At 40.5% G+C, this 20222-nt stretch overlaps 3 protein-coding genes across 3 annotated transcripts; 1 reads left to right on the plus strand and 2 right to left on the minus strand.

Moving 5' to 3' along the window:
- The first annotated feature begins 8 nt into the window (after positions 1 to 8).
- On the plus strand, positions 9 to 5131 carry efhc1 (EF-hand domain (C-terminal) containing 1). The gene is given in 11 exon segments (XM_079645042.1): positions 9 to 142; positions 977 to 1201; positions 1286 to 1573; positions 1697 to 1846; positions 2332 to 2524; positions 2913 to 3139; positions 3414 to 3554; positions 3640 to 3853; positions 4053 to 4072; positions 4074 to 4206; positions 4302 to 5131. Coding segments are annotated over 11 exon segments (1659 nt in total). The 5' UTR covers positions 9 to 103; the 3' UTR covers positions 4331 to 5131.
- Positions 4812 to 13236, minus strand: tram2 (translocation associated membrane protein 2). Its single transcript, XM_079645043.1, has 11 exons — positions 13028 to 13236; positions 11077 to 11140; positions 10196 to 10305; positions 8916 to 9032; positions 8694 to 8752; positions 7639 to 7723; positions 7404 to 7474; positions 7190 to 7294; positions 6868 to 7011; positions 6084 to 6241; positions 4812 to 5569 (listed from the first exon to the last, which is right to left on the minus strand). The coding sequence occupies exons 1-11, from the start codon at positions 13145 to 13147 to the stop codon at positions 5493 to 5495; spliced, it is 1110 nt and encodes a 369-aa protein (XP_079501169.1). The 5' UTR covers positions 13148 to 13236; the 3' UTR covers positions 4812 to 5492.
- An 885-nt stretch (positions 13237 to 14121) lies between these two features.
- xkr5a (XK related 5a) lies at positions 14122 to 19542 on the minus strand. Its single transcript, XM_079646311.1, is given in 8 exon segments — positions 14122 to 15596; positions 15599 to 16354; positions 16653 to 16764; positions 16976 to 17145; positions 17380 to 17592; positions 17685 to 17869; positions 18067 to 18250; positions 19308 to 19542. Coding segments are annotated over 8 exon segments (1941 nt in total). The 5' UTR covers positions 19441 to 19542; the 3' UTR covers positions 14122 to 15408.
- Positions 19543 to 20222: the final 680 nt, after the last annotated feature.

Below are 20222 nucleotides of genomic sequence, written 5' to 3' on the forward strand. Positions count from 1 at the left end.
GGATACAACAAAAATAACAACGAGGTGGTTGTCTGTCCGAGTTTTACACGGTAACAAAAGCTAAAACCTTGTGTAGGTTCGAAAAGATACTACGACACCGGCAATGTGGTTGAACATGAATAGCACTTTTCGGGATGTAAGGGTAAGAATATAAAAAGTTACACCTAAACTCGCTAGGTTTTATTTAATGCAAATGTTGCAACGTTCGCTATACGCTTTAAGGCTCTACCGTTTGGGAAAAATGTGTCAAATGTAATCTTAGTGGGGAAGAGAATTTGCTGTCCTCTTTATGTAGCCTAATGCAAAGTGCATTCCTATAGATCAACAGAATAATTTCCGCAGTTTTGCTGCCATTTCGGTACTATTCAGAACTAACTAACGATGCTATTAGCTATACAAGTTAAAATATGATCTGTTCGGCTACTTTTATATTGTCATTGTCCGTGGGACAGCAGTGTTTTCTCTATAAACCGAAGTGTGCGTGCGTTAGTGTGCGTGCGTTAGTGTGCGTGCGTGCGTGTGGCGGACACCGGCTCTTACGATATGATGCTGTGACATTTTTGCACAGGTGCTCATAAAATGAATATTGGTGGTGACACAAAGTCAGGGCAACGATAAACCTGCACTGAAATTAACTAATATGAACTCCTCCTCCATATTTGCCGTACAATTATGTTTACGGAAGTAAATATATCTCTCGGCTGGGATTGGTTGTTCCTCGTCACATGACTAATAGTGCACCGCCACCACCGGCTTCGTTCCAAAAGTTTAATTATTTTCAACTCTGCAACGACGTCCCTAACATGCTTTGAGCGCGTGTTCATTGAAAACAATTGAAATGACTGCACACAAAAACGCTCATGTGCAAGGCCCTTATAACTGTTGTTTGAGTGTAGTATCTGTGAATTAAATATGTGTATTCCCATTGGAATTTGCCAGAGCTAATGTATTCCTTCCTCAATGCTCTCTCATGCAGAAGTCAGCCTTTCATCGTTCCCAGACTCTTGTCTACAGAAATGGCTTTGCTCTGCCTCGTCGCCCCACTGTGGGCATTGGACAGGACCCTCTTTTATCAGAGCAGCTGATCCAGCAGCAGATCAGTGAGTTGTCCTCTGAGACACCATACATTACTCATGGCTCCTATCAAGAACAAGGCCTAGTTGAAGACTTCATCCCAGCCTACGTGGCCCTTGACAAGAAGGTACAATCAGGCCCAGAAGACCAGTATTTGAAGATGTTTTGCTGGTCATGGTTCCTGTTCCTCACCAAACTCTTTTTCTTGTAGGTGCTGCGGTTCTATGCATACTTTGAGGAAGATATCCTGTTTTCCCCTAAGGAGCAGCATCGTGTGTGCCCCGTGGTCATTTACTACTACCTTGAGGATGACAGCATGTGCATTTTTGAGCCCAGGGTGGAGAATTCTGGGATACCGCAGGGGGAACGGATTAAACGCCAGCGTCTGCCCAGGAATGAACATGGGGAGCCTTATCTATGGAAGAACCTCAATATTGGCATGTACCTGGAGGTGTACGGGGTCAAATACAACATCACACAGTGCGATGCTTTCACTAAGGTACAACACTAACTTGAATGCTTTTGCAGTGCCTTGTGTTATCTTTTCTGTGTCTCTAGATAACCATATCGATACATTGTTTTTCATATACTCTCTCATATGTCTCTTTGTTATTATCTATAGGAATTCATGGAAAGTGAAGGCATTGTTCTGAATGACCCTGAACCAATGCCTGTGGATCCTTATGGCCAAAGTAGAAAAAGCACTCTGCCTTCCCACATAACACCCTCCAGCTTTGACCAGATGCAACAATTTATCGACATGGATCGAAAGGTAAAGTCCCTCAGATCCAAACTCACTAGGAACTCATTTTCAAACATTAAACCAGACAGTTTTTAACAGAGAAGCTGGAGTACAATATAAGATGTTCAAAAATATCGTATATCTTTTTATACTTGCCATGATGTTATACAGTATTTGCTCTCTCCTCTCTCAGTAGACTGCACCTAAAATAATGAAATCATTTAGATAGGGAGACGCCATTCACACTACCGAGTTAAGCATTATGTATCTGTTGGACAAACTATTTATCCTAGCTTAATCAAAACCATTATATTTCATTAATTGTGAATATGTGTTTCTTTATTTTGAGATTGAGCGTATATTGACAGTGACAAGGATCCAATTTGATATAACTGACCTTATAAAACATGAAAAATGTGACGTTAACCTTAAGAAGTGTTCTGAACCAATGAAAAGCTTCAAATGAGTGATATATTCCAACTCTAGTTTCAGTGTTTCAACCTCTTCTCGTTCAGGTGCTGCGTTTCTTTGCCCTGTTGGATGATGCAGACGCTCTGTTCGCGGACACCAGGGCCGTTACCATCCAGTTCTACCTGGGGGACAACACAGTGGAGATCAGAGAGATCCACGAAGCCAACAGCGGCCGCGATCCATTCCCCATCCTGATGCACCGACAGAAGCTGCCCAAGAAATTTAAAGCTGCGCCTCGTAAGATGCAACAGTCCGAGTCAGCTTCAGCTCTGTATAGAATTACATTAGGTCTCATACAGTGCTGTGTTTGTGTCCAGACATGTACAGTGCATACAAGTGTCTCTTATGCATGAAGAAGAACACAATCCACTTATGAATTATCCACTACTATTTTACTCAAAATATAAAAATAATAATGACTTTATTTATGTAGTCTTTTCTTTTAAACCAAAATATGTAGTATAATGTTGTTTTAGGTGTAAAAAGTAATAATTTTACAAACAAAGAAGAACGATATTTAACATACTGTCTACATTAAAGCAGAACGGGCTCAAAAAATAGACAACATAAGAGAGATTTAAAAACGAATCAACACTCATCAAGTTACTCATCCTATTACTTCCAGAGAACTTTCCCAGCTGTGTGCTGGAGGTTTCCAAAGCAGAAGTAGAGGAGTACTACACTCCTAAAGACTTCCAGACGGGTCAGACGATGAAGCTGCGGGGCCGTCGCTTCCTGCTGTACGACTGTGATGGCTTCACTAAAGAATATTACCAGGAGAACCACCCTGACATCCAGATGAAGCCCTCAGAGGTACCAAACAAGAGCAGCCTGGTTCAGCTGAGGAAAAAGGTGAGAAACTAAAAATGTTCATCTCTCTTTTGTTTTGTTTTGTTCTATGGAAGCCCATTTCCGCCAATTAAAAAAATTAAAATCCCCATGAAAAGTCATGATCGAAATGATGAGATAAAAAGTCATAATTACTTTTTATCTCATAATTTCAACTTTTTTATCTGATAAGTATGACTTTTCATGGGGATTTTATTTTTTTCAAGTAGCGGAAATGGGCTTCCATACTTTTCCTCTTACGTTAGGAACAATATTACTTATGGTTCATTCATTACAGGAGGTTCCTCCCTATAATGGTTTTGGATCCCTCGAAGACTCTCTCCAGAATTGTTTGTATTTAATTCCCGAGCCTCCCAAAAAGAACGTGTTGAAGATGTTAGAGAACAACAACAAAGTGTTGTGCTACAGTGCCAGGATGGTGAGTCAACATCTATGAGAACATCAGCACCACACCACATCATTTCTCTCCTTGCTGAAACCGTCCTTTGTTCTCGACATTCCAGGAATCCCAGAATCCTGACGATGATGGCCGACTCTTCATACTGTCCTACTCCCTGGCTAACGACATGATAAGTATTTATGAAAAGCCCACTCGCAACTCTGGTATCATTGCTGGAAAGTTCCTGAAAGACACACGCATCCCCAAACCGGGCTCTACAGTGGAGAATCCGGAGTTCTACTCACCTGCGGACTTTGCTATTGGAGCCACTGTGCAGGGTAACTTTCTCACTTAAACAGCCTGAATTGATTTATTGTCTTGTTCAAAAGCAGCTTTGTATAACTCATGTAACGGTAACACTCACTGTAACAAATGTCAGCCTGAGTTATAATGGTTTAAATGCATTTCCCATTAGGGGATCAATAGAAAATACATCTAAAACTGTTCTAATTGCATCCGTCTCCTCTGTTTCTGTAGTTTTCGGCCGTCGCTTTGTTGCTTACCGATGCTGACCAATATGTGCTGAACTACCTGGAGTCCAACGCCGGCCAGATCCCGCATCAGACTCTGCTTTCTATTCACCAGAAGCTTGGTGTGAGGACAGAAAACAACCAGGCACATGAACAAAATGGTAAAAAAATCTAATCATCAATCTAGCAAAACGTCATTTTTTTCCCCTTTAAAATTTACTTACACAACAATGTTCTGTTTTTCATTCTTCATCAGGTGATGATGTAGCAGAGCCATCTCCATGATGAAAAGGAAGGCTGGATTGCTTCACATTGTTGTTCACTCCCAAATAAATCATATCATAAATGAACGCCTTTACTGAAAATACTGAATTTGCTGCAGAAAAGATTCTGATTTTTTTTTTTTTTTTTAATTCAACAGCTGTTTGGTGTTAGTATGGTTGACCTTACAATACCCCTCCTATCAAGTGGTCACCTAAGACATAGCCTACAAATCTCATATGGTTAGAGGCCTAGATTGAAGCAAGTACATGTTATTCTATAAAATCTTGTCTTCTCAGCCTCACAAAACCAAACCAGGTCTGGAAGGGTATAAACTGTCTGTCATAATGCATGAGTTTGTCTCTTTATCCACCGCGGAAACGCAACCATTTTTCGTTGATGCGAAATCGAAAATAATAAAGACTAACACTAGAACATTGAGTATATGTAGTGTAAACAATTAAAATAGAGAAACATATATAGAAAAAGTACTTCCATTAGAATATTTCAGAAAAATGCATTATTTAATAAAGTAATTAACAAAAAAATGTAAAGGAAAAAAACGGAATGGCATGCAGTAATATCCAACATACATACTTGATGCATATCTTTTAAGTGACCAGTGACAAATGGAAGATTTTAAGCAGACAGGGAGGAGCCCAGGTGACTACTCCCTTCAGTGACATGGTAAAGGGGAAACGTTAAAGCCAGCATACAGTGTGCTCATATCATCAGTAACATCTCTGCTCCAATGGACCAGACTAGAAAACAAGCATAGCCGGCTCAATGCGTCCTCAGACAACACTACAGCCAATACAGTACTTACGTATTAGGATATGCATCGACACATTCAGCACTGACACACAGAGTCACGTGTGCCTTATACTGTGCTCACAATTTAAATCATTCTGCATACAATGGTGCTCCTTATCCGTGGAATAGCAGGCTGCATGGATGTATAAAAAATACTGATATGAAGAGTAAATGTCTGTTGGGCTCGAGGGATTTCCGTGGATTTCGTTTTTCCAGCATTCAAGCCTAAGTCTGTAGCGACTGAGTCCCTTTAACATCTCGGTATGAACTCAACAGGAGGCTTGGTGGTCAGCGGCCGCCATCTTTCCTGTTGTGCTGATGAGGAACCTTAGCCGGAGCTAAGGCCATTGTTCAGGCCAGTTAGTGTGTTGTCTTAGGGGAATTTCAGCTTTTTGATCCGAGGAGAGGCTCCATTCTCAGCCTTAAGAACGCCATTTTCATGGTTACCAACTAGCAGGAGAGACAGAAGAGAGAAGTCAGGATCTCTACTAACGCAGCACATAGAGAACCAGTGTGATAGCCATACTTGCCAACCTTGAGACCTCAGAAATCGGGAGCATTTCAAAATGCAAAATGGGAGGGGGGAGGGGGGGGGACTCAGACTTTCAATTGCGCGCTACTAAAGAGACACGTTACCATGGAAACCAAACAATGGTGTAGCTGTATTAAAGTCCAAGTGGAAACAGTCCTGAGTAAATCTGATTTTGTCAGAAATCGGGAGAAATGCGGGAGAAATATGACCCCGGGAGGAAACTGGGAGAGGGCAATGAAATCGGGAGTCTCCAGTGAAAATCGGGAGGGTTGACAAGTATGGTGATAGCACAAATTAAGAAAGCAAAAATGCGTGTTCTCAGTAAGAAATAGAGAGACATTACTGAATATCGTAGCATTATGTTGCCTGGCTATCTGTAACTATTAGGAAAATAAACGAGTGCTTTTATAGTGAGTGTGTGTTTAGACTCACGTGAGTCTCTCTTCAGTGGTCGTAGGGGTTGTTTTGCAGCAGCCTTCTTGCGAATAGCCTGTTCGTGTCTGAACTCTCTCCAACGCTTCAGCTGGAAGCGGATAAACTTCCAGAGTAGCCAAGATTGGGTCAAACATACCAGCAGCAGAACAGTCATCCTGGAGGGGGCCAAAGGCAAGACGATTAGTGCCACATTAGCAATTGTGTGTATGTTTTATTTTTAAATGGACCTGACATTGCGTGCAAATGTTGTCAAATTACTTCCTGACCCTGGTGCTTTATGATTTGAAACAAGTTGCATAAAATTGCCAGGGACAACTAGGGTACCACAGTCTCGCTGACATATTTGAAAACTATTTTTTCTGTGATCAAGGAAACAGCAATTTATGTTGCTTCACAGTGATGCTTTAACAGAAATAATAGCACTAAAATTAGGAGTAAAGTAAATAAAATATATCAACTAATTAAATGACTGCATTTTCAGATATTATATATTAAATCGTTTTTTTTTTATTTAATGTTTTTTTTTTTTTTTTTTTAAAGTGAATTGTTCATTTCAAATGTCACGATGAAACCCTATGTAATCTTTCCTAAGTAACTTGTTTTTATTTTTAATTAAAGGAGCCATTTTCTGTCAATCAATGTCAAAATTCCTGGCTAAATCTACTGTGAATTTCAGAAAGTCAGCACTTCTCATGCTGCGTTTTAACCATAAAGCTGTAAAAAGTAATTGTGGTGCCACAGAAAGAATGATTATCTACAGATGTTGCACATAGGTCATTACCTTATCAGTACACTGTTGAAGTTGCCCATCTCCAAGTCCAGCCCCTGGTTCTCTACACGAGCCAAACCAAAGCCCACAGCCAGGAACATCAGGGTCAGAGTGACCATCCGCGTAAACACAAAGCTGACCGCCCACATGTTAAACCTGCAGCATCAAACAAATCCAACAGAATGGTGTAATTAAAATAATAAGTTGCAGAGTATGTAAAGCCACAAAGAGTCAACATTGGGGAAAACGTAATGTGATAGAAGCTAAGAGAGGAGGAGAGAATAAAAGCATTTTTAAGTCAAGTTAATAATATTAAACTCAGCGAGGAACTTACGCTTTCTGATGGTTCTCGTCGGTAAAGTAAAAGAGTCTGGCAATATGGAAGCCCAGCTCGGACACATACTGGAGGAAGAGGAGCACCACACCTACACGAGTCAAACTACACAGGAAAAAAGGGACAGCCAGGTGATGGATTAGTGGGTTTTCTCCTTTAAGTCTTTTCACACTATCAAGGATTTCAATTGTAATGAAATGTTTTTCCTGCTTACTTCAACAAATAGGCTGCAGCGATGTGCAGCAGATACAGGCAGATGTACTTGAGCTGGCGAGGAATCTCCTCCTGAAAAAAAACAAATGAGGGTATTTTCACATCCTGAAGCATTTATTTCTTTGTTCCTCTCAGTGTTATATGCATACAGCAGCGGTGCATTCACAACCAAACACACACAAAGCTTATCTCGTCACACTCCAGAACTCCTCCGGTTCCCAGGCCTCCTTACTGACCTTGCGTACTTTCTGGAAGTAGAGCTCTGGCAAGGCGTGGAGCCAGTAGGCGAGCTGAGTCAGGTAGAAAAACTTCACCTGAAACCTGGACCACAAACAGACACGGAGAACGAAAGTAGGAATAAGTCAAATCGAGAAAGAGGTGGTCAAATGTACACAGATGTCACAGTGATACATTCTCGGTTTGATTTGCTCCCCTGTGAATACGCAACTGTTGAAAAAATAAAGAACCCTGGTTAAGAGTAGACACAACCAAGTAATCCAGTAATTCCCGATGTTAACTGTAGAAATGGTTTTTAATGCCCTTTTTTAAACTATGATTCTGTCAAAACTGGAGAATAATCCGACTTTAAACTCAATAATACATGGTTAGTTGTGGCTTTGTGTGAAATGATGATAAGCTCCAAACCACTAGAGAAAAACTGAATTATGTGTGGCGTTTCTTTTTATCGTACTTTGAATTTCAAGCTTATTCTGAAATAAATACCATTGGAAGACATATAAACTGAATATGGCCTTGTCCCATAATCTACTTTTAATAGTGCATTCTGTTAACAGCCCTGGTTGGAAAAATTATATAATATTTTCAAAAACCTTGTCTGTGAAAGGAATTGATCATTTGTAATTACAGGTTGTCAGATTACAAAGCAACAGACACATAAACATGCTTTGATTGGTATCTGTCAAAGCCTTGCAAAATACAGGTGTTTTAACATAGATATCTTTAAGGAAATAATACCAACTTCACAAATGTAATTTTTTTCCTTTTTTTTTTCTTAGCCTTCTATGATATTAAAGTGAATACTTTTGGTGTTTGGACTACGGGCCGGAAAAACAAGGCATCTGGATTTCTACTCAGGCTTTGGGGAATGTTTGAAGGGCTTTTAAATAAATACAAATAAACTAAAAGCAGCCCTAGTATACATTTTTAAATGTAGAGACTTCAGAAAATATGTTTTGTTATTTTTAGTATAATGCTGACCAGCTGTAAAACTGTATATACATTTTATTTGTGTAACTATAGTACAGAAAGAGTGAGATATCAGTCATCATACCTGAGGTTTACATGGGGATAGTTCTCCCAAAGGCTGCTGGGATGCAGGAGATATCCTTCCTGTGTAAAGAAATGAGAAGAAAAAACACTTTATACCGTTGTCTATTCATTTGTGTGAGAGAGAAACACACAACTTATCTTTGCTAAGATTCTAGATTATACGTCACATTTCCTAAACTAGTGACTTGTCGATTAATATGATATGATAAAAAAAAACACTCACTGCTATGAGGACGTAAAAACTCCAAACACTTGACACCAAGTGAAACACACCCAGTTGACCCGACTCATTGAACTTGGTATTCTTGCTCTTGGAGAGGTGGAGACGCCGGTTCACTTTCTGTAACATGAACAATAACAGAGATCATGTGAATGCCGCTCGGTTCCCGTCATTATGGCTGGCCTGTTGACAGAATGGTAATGCACGAGGAAGTGTGAGACGGTAAAATAACTAGGGATAGAAAGACACGGATACTATTTATGGCTGCTGTTGAAAAGCTCTCTCTGAAGAAGTATTCCTTTCAAGACACGTAGGTAACCGTGGTGATGGTGCTAAAATAAAACCCCATTCCTCTTCACTGGCCTATTTCTAAACAATGACACAAGGGCTCATACCTTCACATGGATTGAATGCTCCCTCTCTCTCCTCCTGCAATGTCAGTTTGTTTATTCTGAAAAACTGTCAGCATGCTGGTCTAGAGTTTTTTTTAATATGGTGCTCTTGAAACTACGCTGTTTTAAATGTCAATTTACAGATGCGATCACAGGAAGTGTGCAAATACATATACTTGAATATAATCATAAATAGCATACTCTTGAGGGAATTTCTATGACTGCAATAACATGCTATGCTTTCTTTTCCCCAATAGTGAGAACATATCTCAATACCTCGTTATATTTAATGTATTTGTGAAAACCTTTTTTGTAACTCCATTTCTTTGTTTTATTTTTTCCAAACTATTGCCTAACAATTTCCAAAAAGTTCCTTTGAATTTGTTTATTATTAGGGAACAAATATTCAGTGTTAAATGTATAAACTAGCGAACATTTATTTTTATAAATAAAATTAATGATGAATTGATATTTACTTGAGTTTAAATACATTCCTATTTCTCCTCAAATTATTTGATCTTTTAAGATAAAAATCTTCCTAGGAATGTATGGTCTGATAAAAATAACCCTTCACACTAATTGTATTATCTAAACATTGCTGTGCTGTCTTTTTTGGTGACCAGATTAAAAAACTGAAACATTGACTTTAATGAAATGTATTATGTCAACACATTTGCCACACCTGGGATTGCTTTCCACTAACCCAATACAGTTATGTGACATTTGTTGACATATTACATTTAATTAAAGTCAACGTTTCAGTTTTTCAGTGCAGCAAGACATGTGCAAGATATGCTGTCCTTCTCTGTCTTTGACTCTGACCATCATTTCAGATTAAAAAGGACTTCTCTGTCTCGTGATGATGCGTGTGCCACAGTGTGGGGTTCTTACATCCAGAAGATACTCCTGCACTACTGCGTGGAGGATGATGGCGATGAAGAAATAGAAGAGGATGGTGGCGGAGTCCTTCCATCCGTAATGGTACAATGTCACCTCGCCCTCTGTGCACACAAAGAGGGTGTCGAACACACACACAAAGCAGATGATTGTAATCAGAGGTGTAGTAAACATCCTGGAGCAAGGCAAACCAAGGAATCATATCACATCACGCAGAAGCTAAACTGTGAAATGTATGACAGGCAGAGGTGGAAGAAGTACTCAGATCTTGTACTCGAGTACAATTAGAAGTACCAGAGTGTAGGAATAGTCAAGTAAAAGTCCAGCGATCAAAATGTTACTCAAGTAAAAGTACAAAAGCATTAGCATTAACAAATACTTAAAGTACCAAAAGTAAAAGTACTCATTATGCAGATTTGTCCATTTCAAAATAATATATATTATGTGTTTTGATTATAATAATTGATGCATGAATGTGTTATCAAAGCTGGTAAAGGTGCAGCTAGTTTGTATTATTCTGTCTACTGCAGGGTAGCTGGTGAATTGACTCCAGTTGTAACTAAAGTCTTATTTAAGTGTTGATTTATATTTCACATTATTCATCCATATCTATAAAGTAACTAAACCTATTAAATAAATGTAGTGGAGTAAAAGTACACAATTTACTTCTGAATTGTAGTGGAGTAGAAGTAGAAGGTAGCATAACAATTGAAATACTCAAGTACCTCAAAATTGTAGTTAAGTACAGTACTTCAGTAAATGTACTTAGTCACTTTACACCACTGGTGAGATGTATGAGTTCAAAATTGGTAGATGAATCACAGACTGTGAATTAACAAGTATTTCATATAAAGATTCTAAACTTCATTACATACCTGGTGATAGTGTGGTGACATTGTACTGAGGCTGAATGAACAGTATGGCCGTCTTGGCTGTTGCCTGGAAAATTAGATGACATGGTAATCCACAACATATTTCAGTGAACCTCAAGAGGCCGTTCATCAAAGCATCATCAAAGTATGAATGTGTGTTTGTGGCAGGTGTGTCTGCTTGTGAGTGTGTAGTTGGAAAGAAGGCCAATGAGAATACAAGGTTTTAGGAAACTAGTGTTGACTTAGGAAGTGGAGTCGGTAACTGAGCATCCCAAATGGCATAAATCCACACAAAATGTTACCTTTTTAGCTTGTGTCCCCTTTAAACTAAGCTGTGTCTAGCTGCAGCCCCTTTTCTCAAGTGGTGTGATGTTTGTTTAATGAAATGGCGATTTTCCGATATTAGATTGTTACATTTGAGTAACTTTGGTGAACACGGAGAGTTAAAACTATCTGACAGTTAGATGTAAAAGATATTTCATGAATCTTTTGCATTGAATTGAAATATGTAAAGTCTCTATAATGTCAACAAATTGAAGATTATCACATTTTACAAGCTAAAATCAAAACATTATTATTTGCATATTTTGCTATACAAGTAATTCAAGTAGTGACAGTCTTCAGTTCACTAATCCATTATTTGAATTAAGGGTTTAACACTACATAGATCATAGAAATGTGTTGTAGAGCTTTTTCCTAACCCATTAATCAACGTGTAAGCCTTCACATTTATTTTTAAAGCATTGCTGAGGTCCAATCAGGTTTGGGACATGATTTGTTCTTAAGCAAACACAACAGTCTTGGTTTAAAATGATTGAGTCATCCCCTGGCCCCAGATTGGGCACCACAGAGCTACAAGTCACCAGTCATTCCTTGCACACCGAGGCCACAGGTGACCTGTCAGCGTCAAAATGTCAAATTCAAGACCAGCTGTACCACTGTACTGTAGTTCTCTTTTTTCCGAAACGAGAAAAATGAAGGAAATCCCCTACTTGTGTTTTACTCGACCAGCTGTGTGATCACTACCAGGGTTCCGGATTGAAACTTTGCTAAAAACTCGGCCATGAAAGTTTGTTTGTGCGCACGTAGCAGAGGCGTTTAGTCAATAACACCTCATTAATACATTTAAGGTATGTCAAAGTGAAACTGCTTCAGGTCAAAGCAGTATTTAGAGCGGCTGAGCCTACCTCAAAGATTGAGACGTGGCAGTTAACTACTCCTATGAAGCTAGTGACGAAAAGTAGTAATGCTTCCGTCTGAGCTTTCAAAATAAAAGCCCATTCTATCAAACGTTCCATGATGCTTTTAATTTGAAAGCTGAAAACGCTTCACTTCCCGTCTTAACCGGATTTACTGTGCAGTTTAACACATCTTGGAATCAAAAATTTTGCAGCGGTCTACCTTTGCTGGAAACTGGGACAATACTTTGTCTGAAAAAGGGTAAAACATACATTTTAGGACACAAATAAGTAACATTATGTTGTTTACAAGTAGCCAAATATCTAATGGCAACATAAGAGTTGTTTAGTTGCCTCCCGGTTTTTAAAACCTCTTGGAATGACATTTAAGAGCAAGACACCAACGTTTTAAACGTTAAACCCGCAAAAAAACATGCGTTTTGCATTTAATACACTGTTGTTTTCCAGCTGTAAAGTGCTTATTCAGTTTTCAATCATACGTTGCTTCTTGTATTACGAACAGAGTGACATTCCTTGTTCCCAAAACTTGTAAAAAAAAAAAGAAAAAAACTACAGCAAGCAACCACCATAACGTTATCCGCGGAACTGATTCCACTGATAGAAGGGAAACAGGAACACACTTTTACAAACAAGATAACTTGTAAACAAATACGTTTTCACTTTGCACCGAGTTACATCTTTGAATGTGTAGCGGGCTTGCCATCATAAAACAGCTGAGAGACGATGGAAGAAAAGAGAATCTGAGTTCAACTCACCTCAAACATCAATCCAATCAAAATGAAAATCACCAAACTGAAGACGATGTCCGCATGGTTTTGAATTAAGAATTCTTGGCTGAAGAAAGGATAACTCTTGTTTCTTCGGCGAAATGCCATGTCAACCCAATGGTGTTTTCCCTGCTATTTTATAATTCAGAATGTTTTTCTGACTACGAACTGAGTTCAGGAGTTAACTTTCTCACTGATTTACGCATGCGCGACTTTCTTAAAGGGCGAGTGCCATAAATACCTTCTTGAGGCCATTCACACAATACGTTCAGTCTGTTGGTCCCCAGTGGTGGAAAGTACATTCACTCCAATACTGTACTTAGGTGGAATCTTGAGTCATTTATCTTTGCTTCATGTCCATTATATCTACTTAATACTAACGAATATTGTATTTTTTTTACTCCCAAACATATGTTTGAAAGCTGTATCTAAAAGTTACTATGCAGACTCCAATTATTAATACAACATACAGGTATATATCCACTTGTAAATTGGGATATAATATCATAGCAACCCAGCAATATATTAAAAATTGAAATTGGCTATAACAGTGACGATATTAGAATAATGTCCACATTGATGTATCACTGATCATGATGACAACATTTACATCTGGCATTTGAAGTACATTTCGTTGCTACATCTTTTTTTACATTACTTATATTCATGAATTTTACTCAGTGGTGCAATGTATTGAAGTGCATTTACTCAAGTACAAAATATAAATAAACTAATACATAAACTACGATATAGAATTATAGGTATCAATAATCATAATCCAGTCATTTTACATATATGATTCTGAAAGGGGAAATTAGGCACAATAAGTACTTTAAGTATTTTGTTATGCAAATAGCTCTGCCAATATTTCTGTAATTCTACTTAAGTAAGGTTTTGAATGCAGGACTTTTACTTGTAACATAGTATTTATACTTTTACTTAAGTAAAATATCTGAGTACTTCTTCCGCCACTGCTTTTACGTGTACTTCTACGTGTTAGTATTGAGCCATGCCCTTTAAAAATGCTTAAAACATATGAAAAAGACGTGCATTGATACCATAAATATAAAAACACCAAGTTTAAAGAATGAGTAACACTTGTATTCCAGTCACCCAAATATGTAGGCTATTTATTGCTTATTTAAAGCCACCAGTGGCCTTGCACTTCACAGTTCAAAATGTCATATAGGCAGTCACCTGGGTGCACGAGAAAACCCAGCATCATTTCACTGCTTTGTGTGTGGATTTCATCCCTTTTAAAGAGCAGAGTTGAGCAAAAATACGTTTGTGCCCTAGAAATAGCAACCGAGAGCACATATAAAAGTCACTACAAGAACCATTATTAGCATATTTCCATTTGTTACACAATATACTTTTAAAAGCTTTTAAAGTCAGTGCCTGAGACAAACTTTTCCCTCAACATAATGTAAATTAAAAATACATTTTTAGCAATTACATGGTCAACATGTAAATAAAGATAACACATCAAAACTGTTTTTGCAAGGTGGACAGACTAGCTCTGCTTAAAGCAATGCCAGTGACATGATTATACAAAAAATACAGTATATAACTTTCTGAGGAGATTTGCTCTTTTCTTATGGGAATAAAAAAAATCACAGCAATAGACATTATGATACAGAAGATACTTGTGCTTTTAAAAGGCCAACAAAACTCTGGCTTACACTGAGATGGTAAAGATTCAGAGGTCAGACACTCATGCCCCCTCTAGACAAACAAATAGTTTCTCTATTCTCATGATGGCTGGCAATTATTAACATGAATAACAGCAGTTTCGGTATGTAATATAGAGACCATCAATTGCCTGATATCATAAAACAGCTGCATATTTCTAATGACATTTATTGATATAACTCAGGGGTTACTTCCTCAATATTTAATTTCAATCTGGCAGAAGCAGTGTTCACTTTGTTGTTGAGTTAAACTAAATGTAAAGGCTTAATTGGAACCAAAACAATAGAGAAAATGTTGAATCAGGTAGAAGCTGTCTGAGCCTCAAACACCGCCTTTGTGACCAATTAGCTCTTTAATTATCATCTTCATGTCTAATGAAACACTGCTGAGGGTTTCACCTCTGTGTCCAGCATGTGGGCAAAGCACTGCTATTAAAAATAATTTATGATTTGAGAAGAGTATAGGCTAGCTTAGCATTATCCCCAAATTGTTGCATATACTGTGCCCAACACTTTACTTAATATAAGGACATCAAGAGGTGAATTTCTGCCAGCCTTCTCATCCTGCAGCTCTGAGCAGACTTGTTAAAGCAGCCTTCTAAAAATAAAAAGCTGGTGTACTCCTTTAGTGTTGGATAAGTTGCCGTTTCCCTTTTCCCTGATTATGTTTTGAGAAACCTAGAAGTTATCGTCTTCATCTCTTCGGGACATTATAAGCTGTCTCCTGGGACCCGTGAGATGAGGGACACTGTCCATCACTCCAGAGTCCAATTTAGGAGTGGAAGTACAGCGTGGCCCAACCCGTCCCATGAGCCCACGTACATCTCTGTGAAGGGCCGGATCGCTGGGGATGGAGGTGAGGCGGTGGACCCCTGTTCAAGACCCCCAATGTCCCGGTCCAAACGGAGGTTAGTGGCACTGCTGGGAGACTGAGGATCGGTGCTGAAATATAAGGTTGAACTCGACTCTGTGGGGCAGAAGTACGGCTCCGGACTGTCTCCGAACACAGACTTGCCCTCTGGCGAGCTCCGTTTGAAATCTGATGTGGGGGACTCCATCGGGCTCTCCATCTCCATGCTGTCCTCCTCCTCTTCCTCCTCAGGTTCTTCAGTTGACGTGGGCTCGCTCACGCTCTGGAACTCGTCTTTGCAGTCCGAGAGAGGCGCCAGGCCTTTCCCCTGAGACTCAGAGGTGGAGACCCCCTCGCAGCTGCCAGCCCCTGTGATAGTCATGCCTTCGTTGCTCTTAAACTCTTGGTTGTACTCCTCCATGTCCAGTATGGCTGCTGCTCCGCCGGCCCCATACGCTCTGTTGACCTTCCCGAGGTCTCCTGTTTTTAGAGCCAGCCGAATGAGGAGCCAGTGGTGGTGGTAGCAGGGGCAGGAGCTGTTGGCCCGGCCCCTACAGGTTCCTGGGTGCTCCAGCAGAGACCCGGCTACACCTGAGAGGGAGAAGCTGCCGTGGTTTTGAATAGAGGCATCTGGCAGGCTTTTACCCCTGAAAGAGAAGGAGGACTCCTCTCGTTCTATACAATTGCTGCCCATGTTGTTGTGGTCCGTGCCCTGGGAGATCTCTGTTGACTTGGGGTGGAGGAACCGGTAGTATAGGACCAGAGAGGTAGCGCCTGGGATGCAGGGCAAAGGAAACAGTTGGTTTTAGTACCCTAAGTATTACTGTTTATTTATCATGTTCAATTAATAAAAAATGACAACTTGCGATCAATATCTTTGTTAGTATTGCATGTCTTTGCTACGTTTTCCTACTTAGCATTACTTCTAAACAATCTGAATCACTATTAGTGTTGCATTACTCAGATACCACAGAAATCATCAATCATCAGATGTTTTGACACAAGTCTAATTATAAACATCTGAGACAAAAGCGTTCCAAAACAGAGGAGGCGCAGACAGAGAGTGACTCACCGAGTAAGAAGCTACACAGCACAGTGGTGGGCAGGGTCAGGCTGTCCCATGATGCTTCGCTGAGGAAGTCGGAGGCGGCCAGCAGCAGAGTGGCGTTCTCTATGAACATGAACTGAAGGAGGAGAGAAGGTCACACCATCAGTCATCTGCAGGCAGCTTTACGTCACTGTTTGCCATGCACGTAGCAGAGGTGAGAATGACAATGCAAACTATCGTCCTGTGTGTGTACATCTGTGTGTGTGTGTGTGTGTGCAGCTGCCCTGTGTGTAGGTCAATGAGGCAGTGCTGTAGGTGGAATATAAAGAAAAAGAGTCACGTCTTACTGCATAGAAACTGGCCATGCGGTAGCGGGAGGGTCCGTCTTTGACGTTGAGGAAGAGGAAGATGTGGACAATTCCCATAATGCCATTAAAGGCACGCCAACACCAGGGGCCGGTGCAAATGTCTGGTTGCTGTGATACCAGCCAGAAGGAGGCTGTGAGCCAGTGGAAACCTGGAGGTCAATGTAAAAATAGACAAGGAGATAAAAGGAAAATCCTAATGCAGAAGCAAGTAAAACCCTGGATTACAAGGACATGCTGCATCACTATAAAGATAATTACATAACGCCTTTACTTAAATGAATACAAATCGCTTGGTAGGTTGGTCTTCTAGCAGTTATTTGCGAGTGACTGTGTTCATAATTTATAATCATTTTATTGCACCCTTTCTCTTCCTTGCTGCTCACCTGCTACTCCGACGACCCACCAGTTAAAGACCCTGGCAAAGAGCATGAGGCAGGTCACCCTTGCACTGAGCATGCCTGCCCTCCACACCAGCTGGCAAAGCAGCGCTGCCGGAGGCATGGCCAGGTGGCCCGGTCGAATCAGGCAGCAGGCTCTGCTGTACAGCACCAGGGCCCAGGAAATAGACAGCAAACACAGACCACAGCAGTAGGCCACTGAAGGTAAAAACACAAGCAGATGAAACAACTACTTTCTACAATTGACATACAAGATGTAGATGAAACAACTCATGCTAAGATCAGTGTACCTGGAGACATGATGCCGACATCAGTGGACACAACCACATATGCCTGCAGAAGGCTCTGTGGAAGCGTGAGGACAAGGGCCTCCAGCAACCAGAGAGCAGAAACATCTGCCTGCTGCATGACAGAGGCTCCAAGCTCGGCCACTGAGCCTTGCATGCGCAACACAGACCTCATGCAGTCCCATAGCCTGCCAGAAGAGGGAGACAGAGACATAAACCACAGAAATGACACACAGTAACCTCCTCGTGAAGGTTTCAATGACAGAAAATATGTTCTGTGTACTTGGTTGGTTTGTTAACCTCTAGATGAAATCCTAACAGCATATTTTATAGATGCAGATTATTCTATATTTCGTTATTCAAAATATGAAGTGACAGATCTTACCTTTTGAAGATTCCCAAGTGCAGTATGTGTATGATTGAGAGGTAGCATCGCCTGTCATCACCATCGTCATAATACCACTTCATACTAAGCAGCTGAACTGCTGTCCCCGGTAGAAAGAGGCCCAGAGTGAGGCCCGCCCACTGCGTCTCCTCATTCCAGAGGTAAAAACCTACACAATAGAACACTAACACATACAGACACACAGATGCAAGTTGTATAAGTATGTTGTGTTTCTATGTCAGGTGAGATACATTTGATTTCAGTTGAGAATTCATATTAATAAGGCCTGTCTGATTTCAAAAGGAAATGCAGTTGAAACACAAACCCATTCTTTATCTGAGGATGTGTTTGATATAACACATGTTGTTGCTGCATTAGCCATCAGAGTCCTTGAGAAATGAAAGAGCACATACACCTTGCTCAATTGAGTTATCCTTTCATTTAAGTGGAAGCTGTTCTAATGAGATGATAAGCTCCACCAAAAAAAGACCAGCGTCTAACTCCTGGCCTTATCACAGCCTGCAATTAGAGGTCTTTAATTACATAAGACCTCTTGTACTGTGATAACATCAGATCACTTTAACAAACTCATTTCCCTGTGTGATTCAAGTTTGGAGGCCAGGGAGCACCACATTATTTTTATCTTACGGGAATGGTACACCTTCTACAGGCAAAGTCACACTTTGTACAGACCCAGTCACCTCTTCTGGCTCTGCCCTGCCCTTGCCCCATTGATCTGCTTAGTCAGGGACTCACACCTGAGACTGCTGCACACTGTTTCCAATATAGAGTCCAGATGTGCTATCATTATAATACCTAAGTATTCCAACTAAAATTATAATTAGTATTTATTTTTACGATTTTAATAATATTTCTACTGGGATGGGTGCTACAGAAGTGTTCAAGGTGAGCATTATTCCATATGTATCCTTTTTTCTATGAAGGTTATCATTTAGTGAATGACCCCTGGAGGTCCTCTGGCCCCAGTTTGGCTACCAATGCCATTGTTACAAAGCTCAAAACTTGCTAGGTTTGCCTATTCAACAGTAACGCCTGCCATATAGCGTCACCGTTTGAATTGTGTTTCTGCTGCTGCTGGAAAGCTCCAGCACGAAGCACAATGGCTGAGCCGGTTTCATTCATTCCAGCTATCGACATTCCTCTACACCAAAACAACGTTGCCCTGCCATGTTTTCGTATGCAGTGTTAGCCCGCTCTAGCAGAATTATATGCCCACTTACGCGCGGTCCGTTCGGCCACGATAACCAGCGCCGACACGCCGAACAGCGCCGCCTGGCACCACGCTATCCAGCACGCGCTCCGCCGGACCACCGACGGCATCCTGCGGGCGACCGCCCCGGCAGCGTTAATCATGATATGGATAGGCGGGAGAGAGGATACTCGGGTGACATTATCCTGGGCATCCTTCGCCCTGGATACACGGGACACATCCGCTGATGCGTTCTTCTCCCGCTGCCTGCCTGCCTCCCGTCAAAAATACGTGACGTCACTGCGCGCTTTTAAAGGGGCCATCAGTTCACCGACCGCTGTGGCTTGTTGTTACTGTACACAGACCAGCTTCCCTTGAAACATTACCTCTACTAATATAAATCATGAATATTCTAATGTTTCATGGAGATTGGTCTTACTTATTCCCCATTAATGGTTTTATTGATTATAGTTTGGATTAACCCTGCAGGGTTCTGCATGGGTTTGCAAAGTTTCTGTGGAGTTATTTTTTCAGATAAATTACTATTTCTGATCTACATTGTTTTTCTTGCAGGGATGCAAAAGAGCTCCAGAGCAGCTGTTATGCATGATGTGACCTGATCAGGAGAGTAACACCAGCATTGAAGGTGCATGCTCTGTGCATTGTAGTTGATCTCATCATTACATTGCCACTTTGAACAGTATGCCATCTGATAGCCTTTATAAAATGTAATGATTGGATCACAGAAAGCTTCTGCGCAGAAAGTTACAGATCATGTCAGGCCCTCTGCCCTGATGTGTTTTGATATGTGAAGCATGGTGACATTTGTATCAGATATGTGGTTGGTATGGTTCCCTAACAGTAAGCTATAAAAGTGTTTCTCAGAAATAATCTAACAACTGTGTTATAAATATCTCGGAATAAACTGTAGAGTCATCTGTTTTTG

The sequence above is a fragment of the Notothenia rossii genome (genome assembly GCF_949606895.1).
Source record: "Notothenia rossii genome assembly, chromosome: 8".
NCBI lineage: Eukaryota > Metazoa > Chordata > Actinopteri > Perciformes > Nototheniidae > Notothenia > Notothenia rossii.

Coding starts and splice junctions, on each gene's coding strand:
- tram2 (XM_079645043.1), bottom strand. CDS start 13,147: ATGGCATTTCGCCGAAGAAACAAGAGTTATCCTTTCTTCAGCCAAGAA. Junction 7,724..8,693: donor TATCCCCATGTAAACCTCAG/GTATGATGACTG, acceptor TTTGTGGTCCAG/GTTTCAGGTGAAGTTTTTCT. Junction 6,242..6,867: donor TTCAACAGTGTACTGATAAG/GTAATGACCTAT, acceptor GGCCCCCTCCAG/GATGACTGTTCTGCTGCTGG.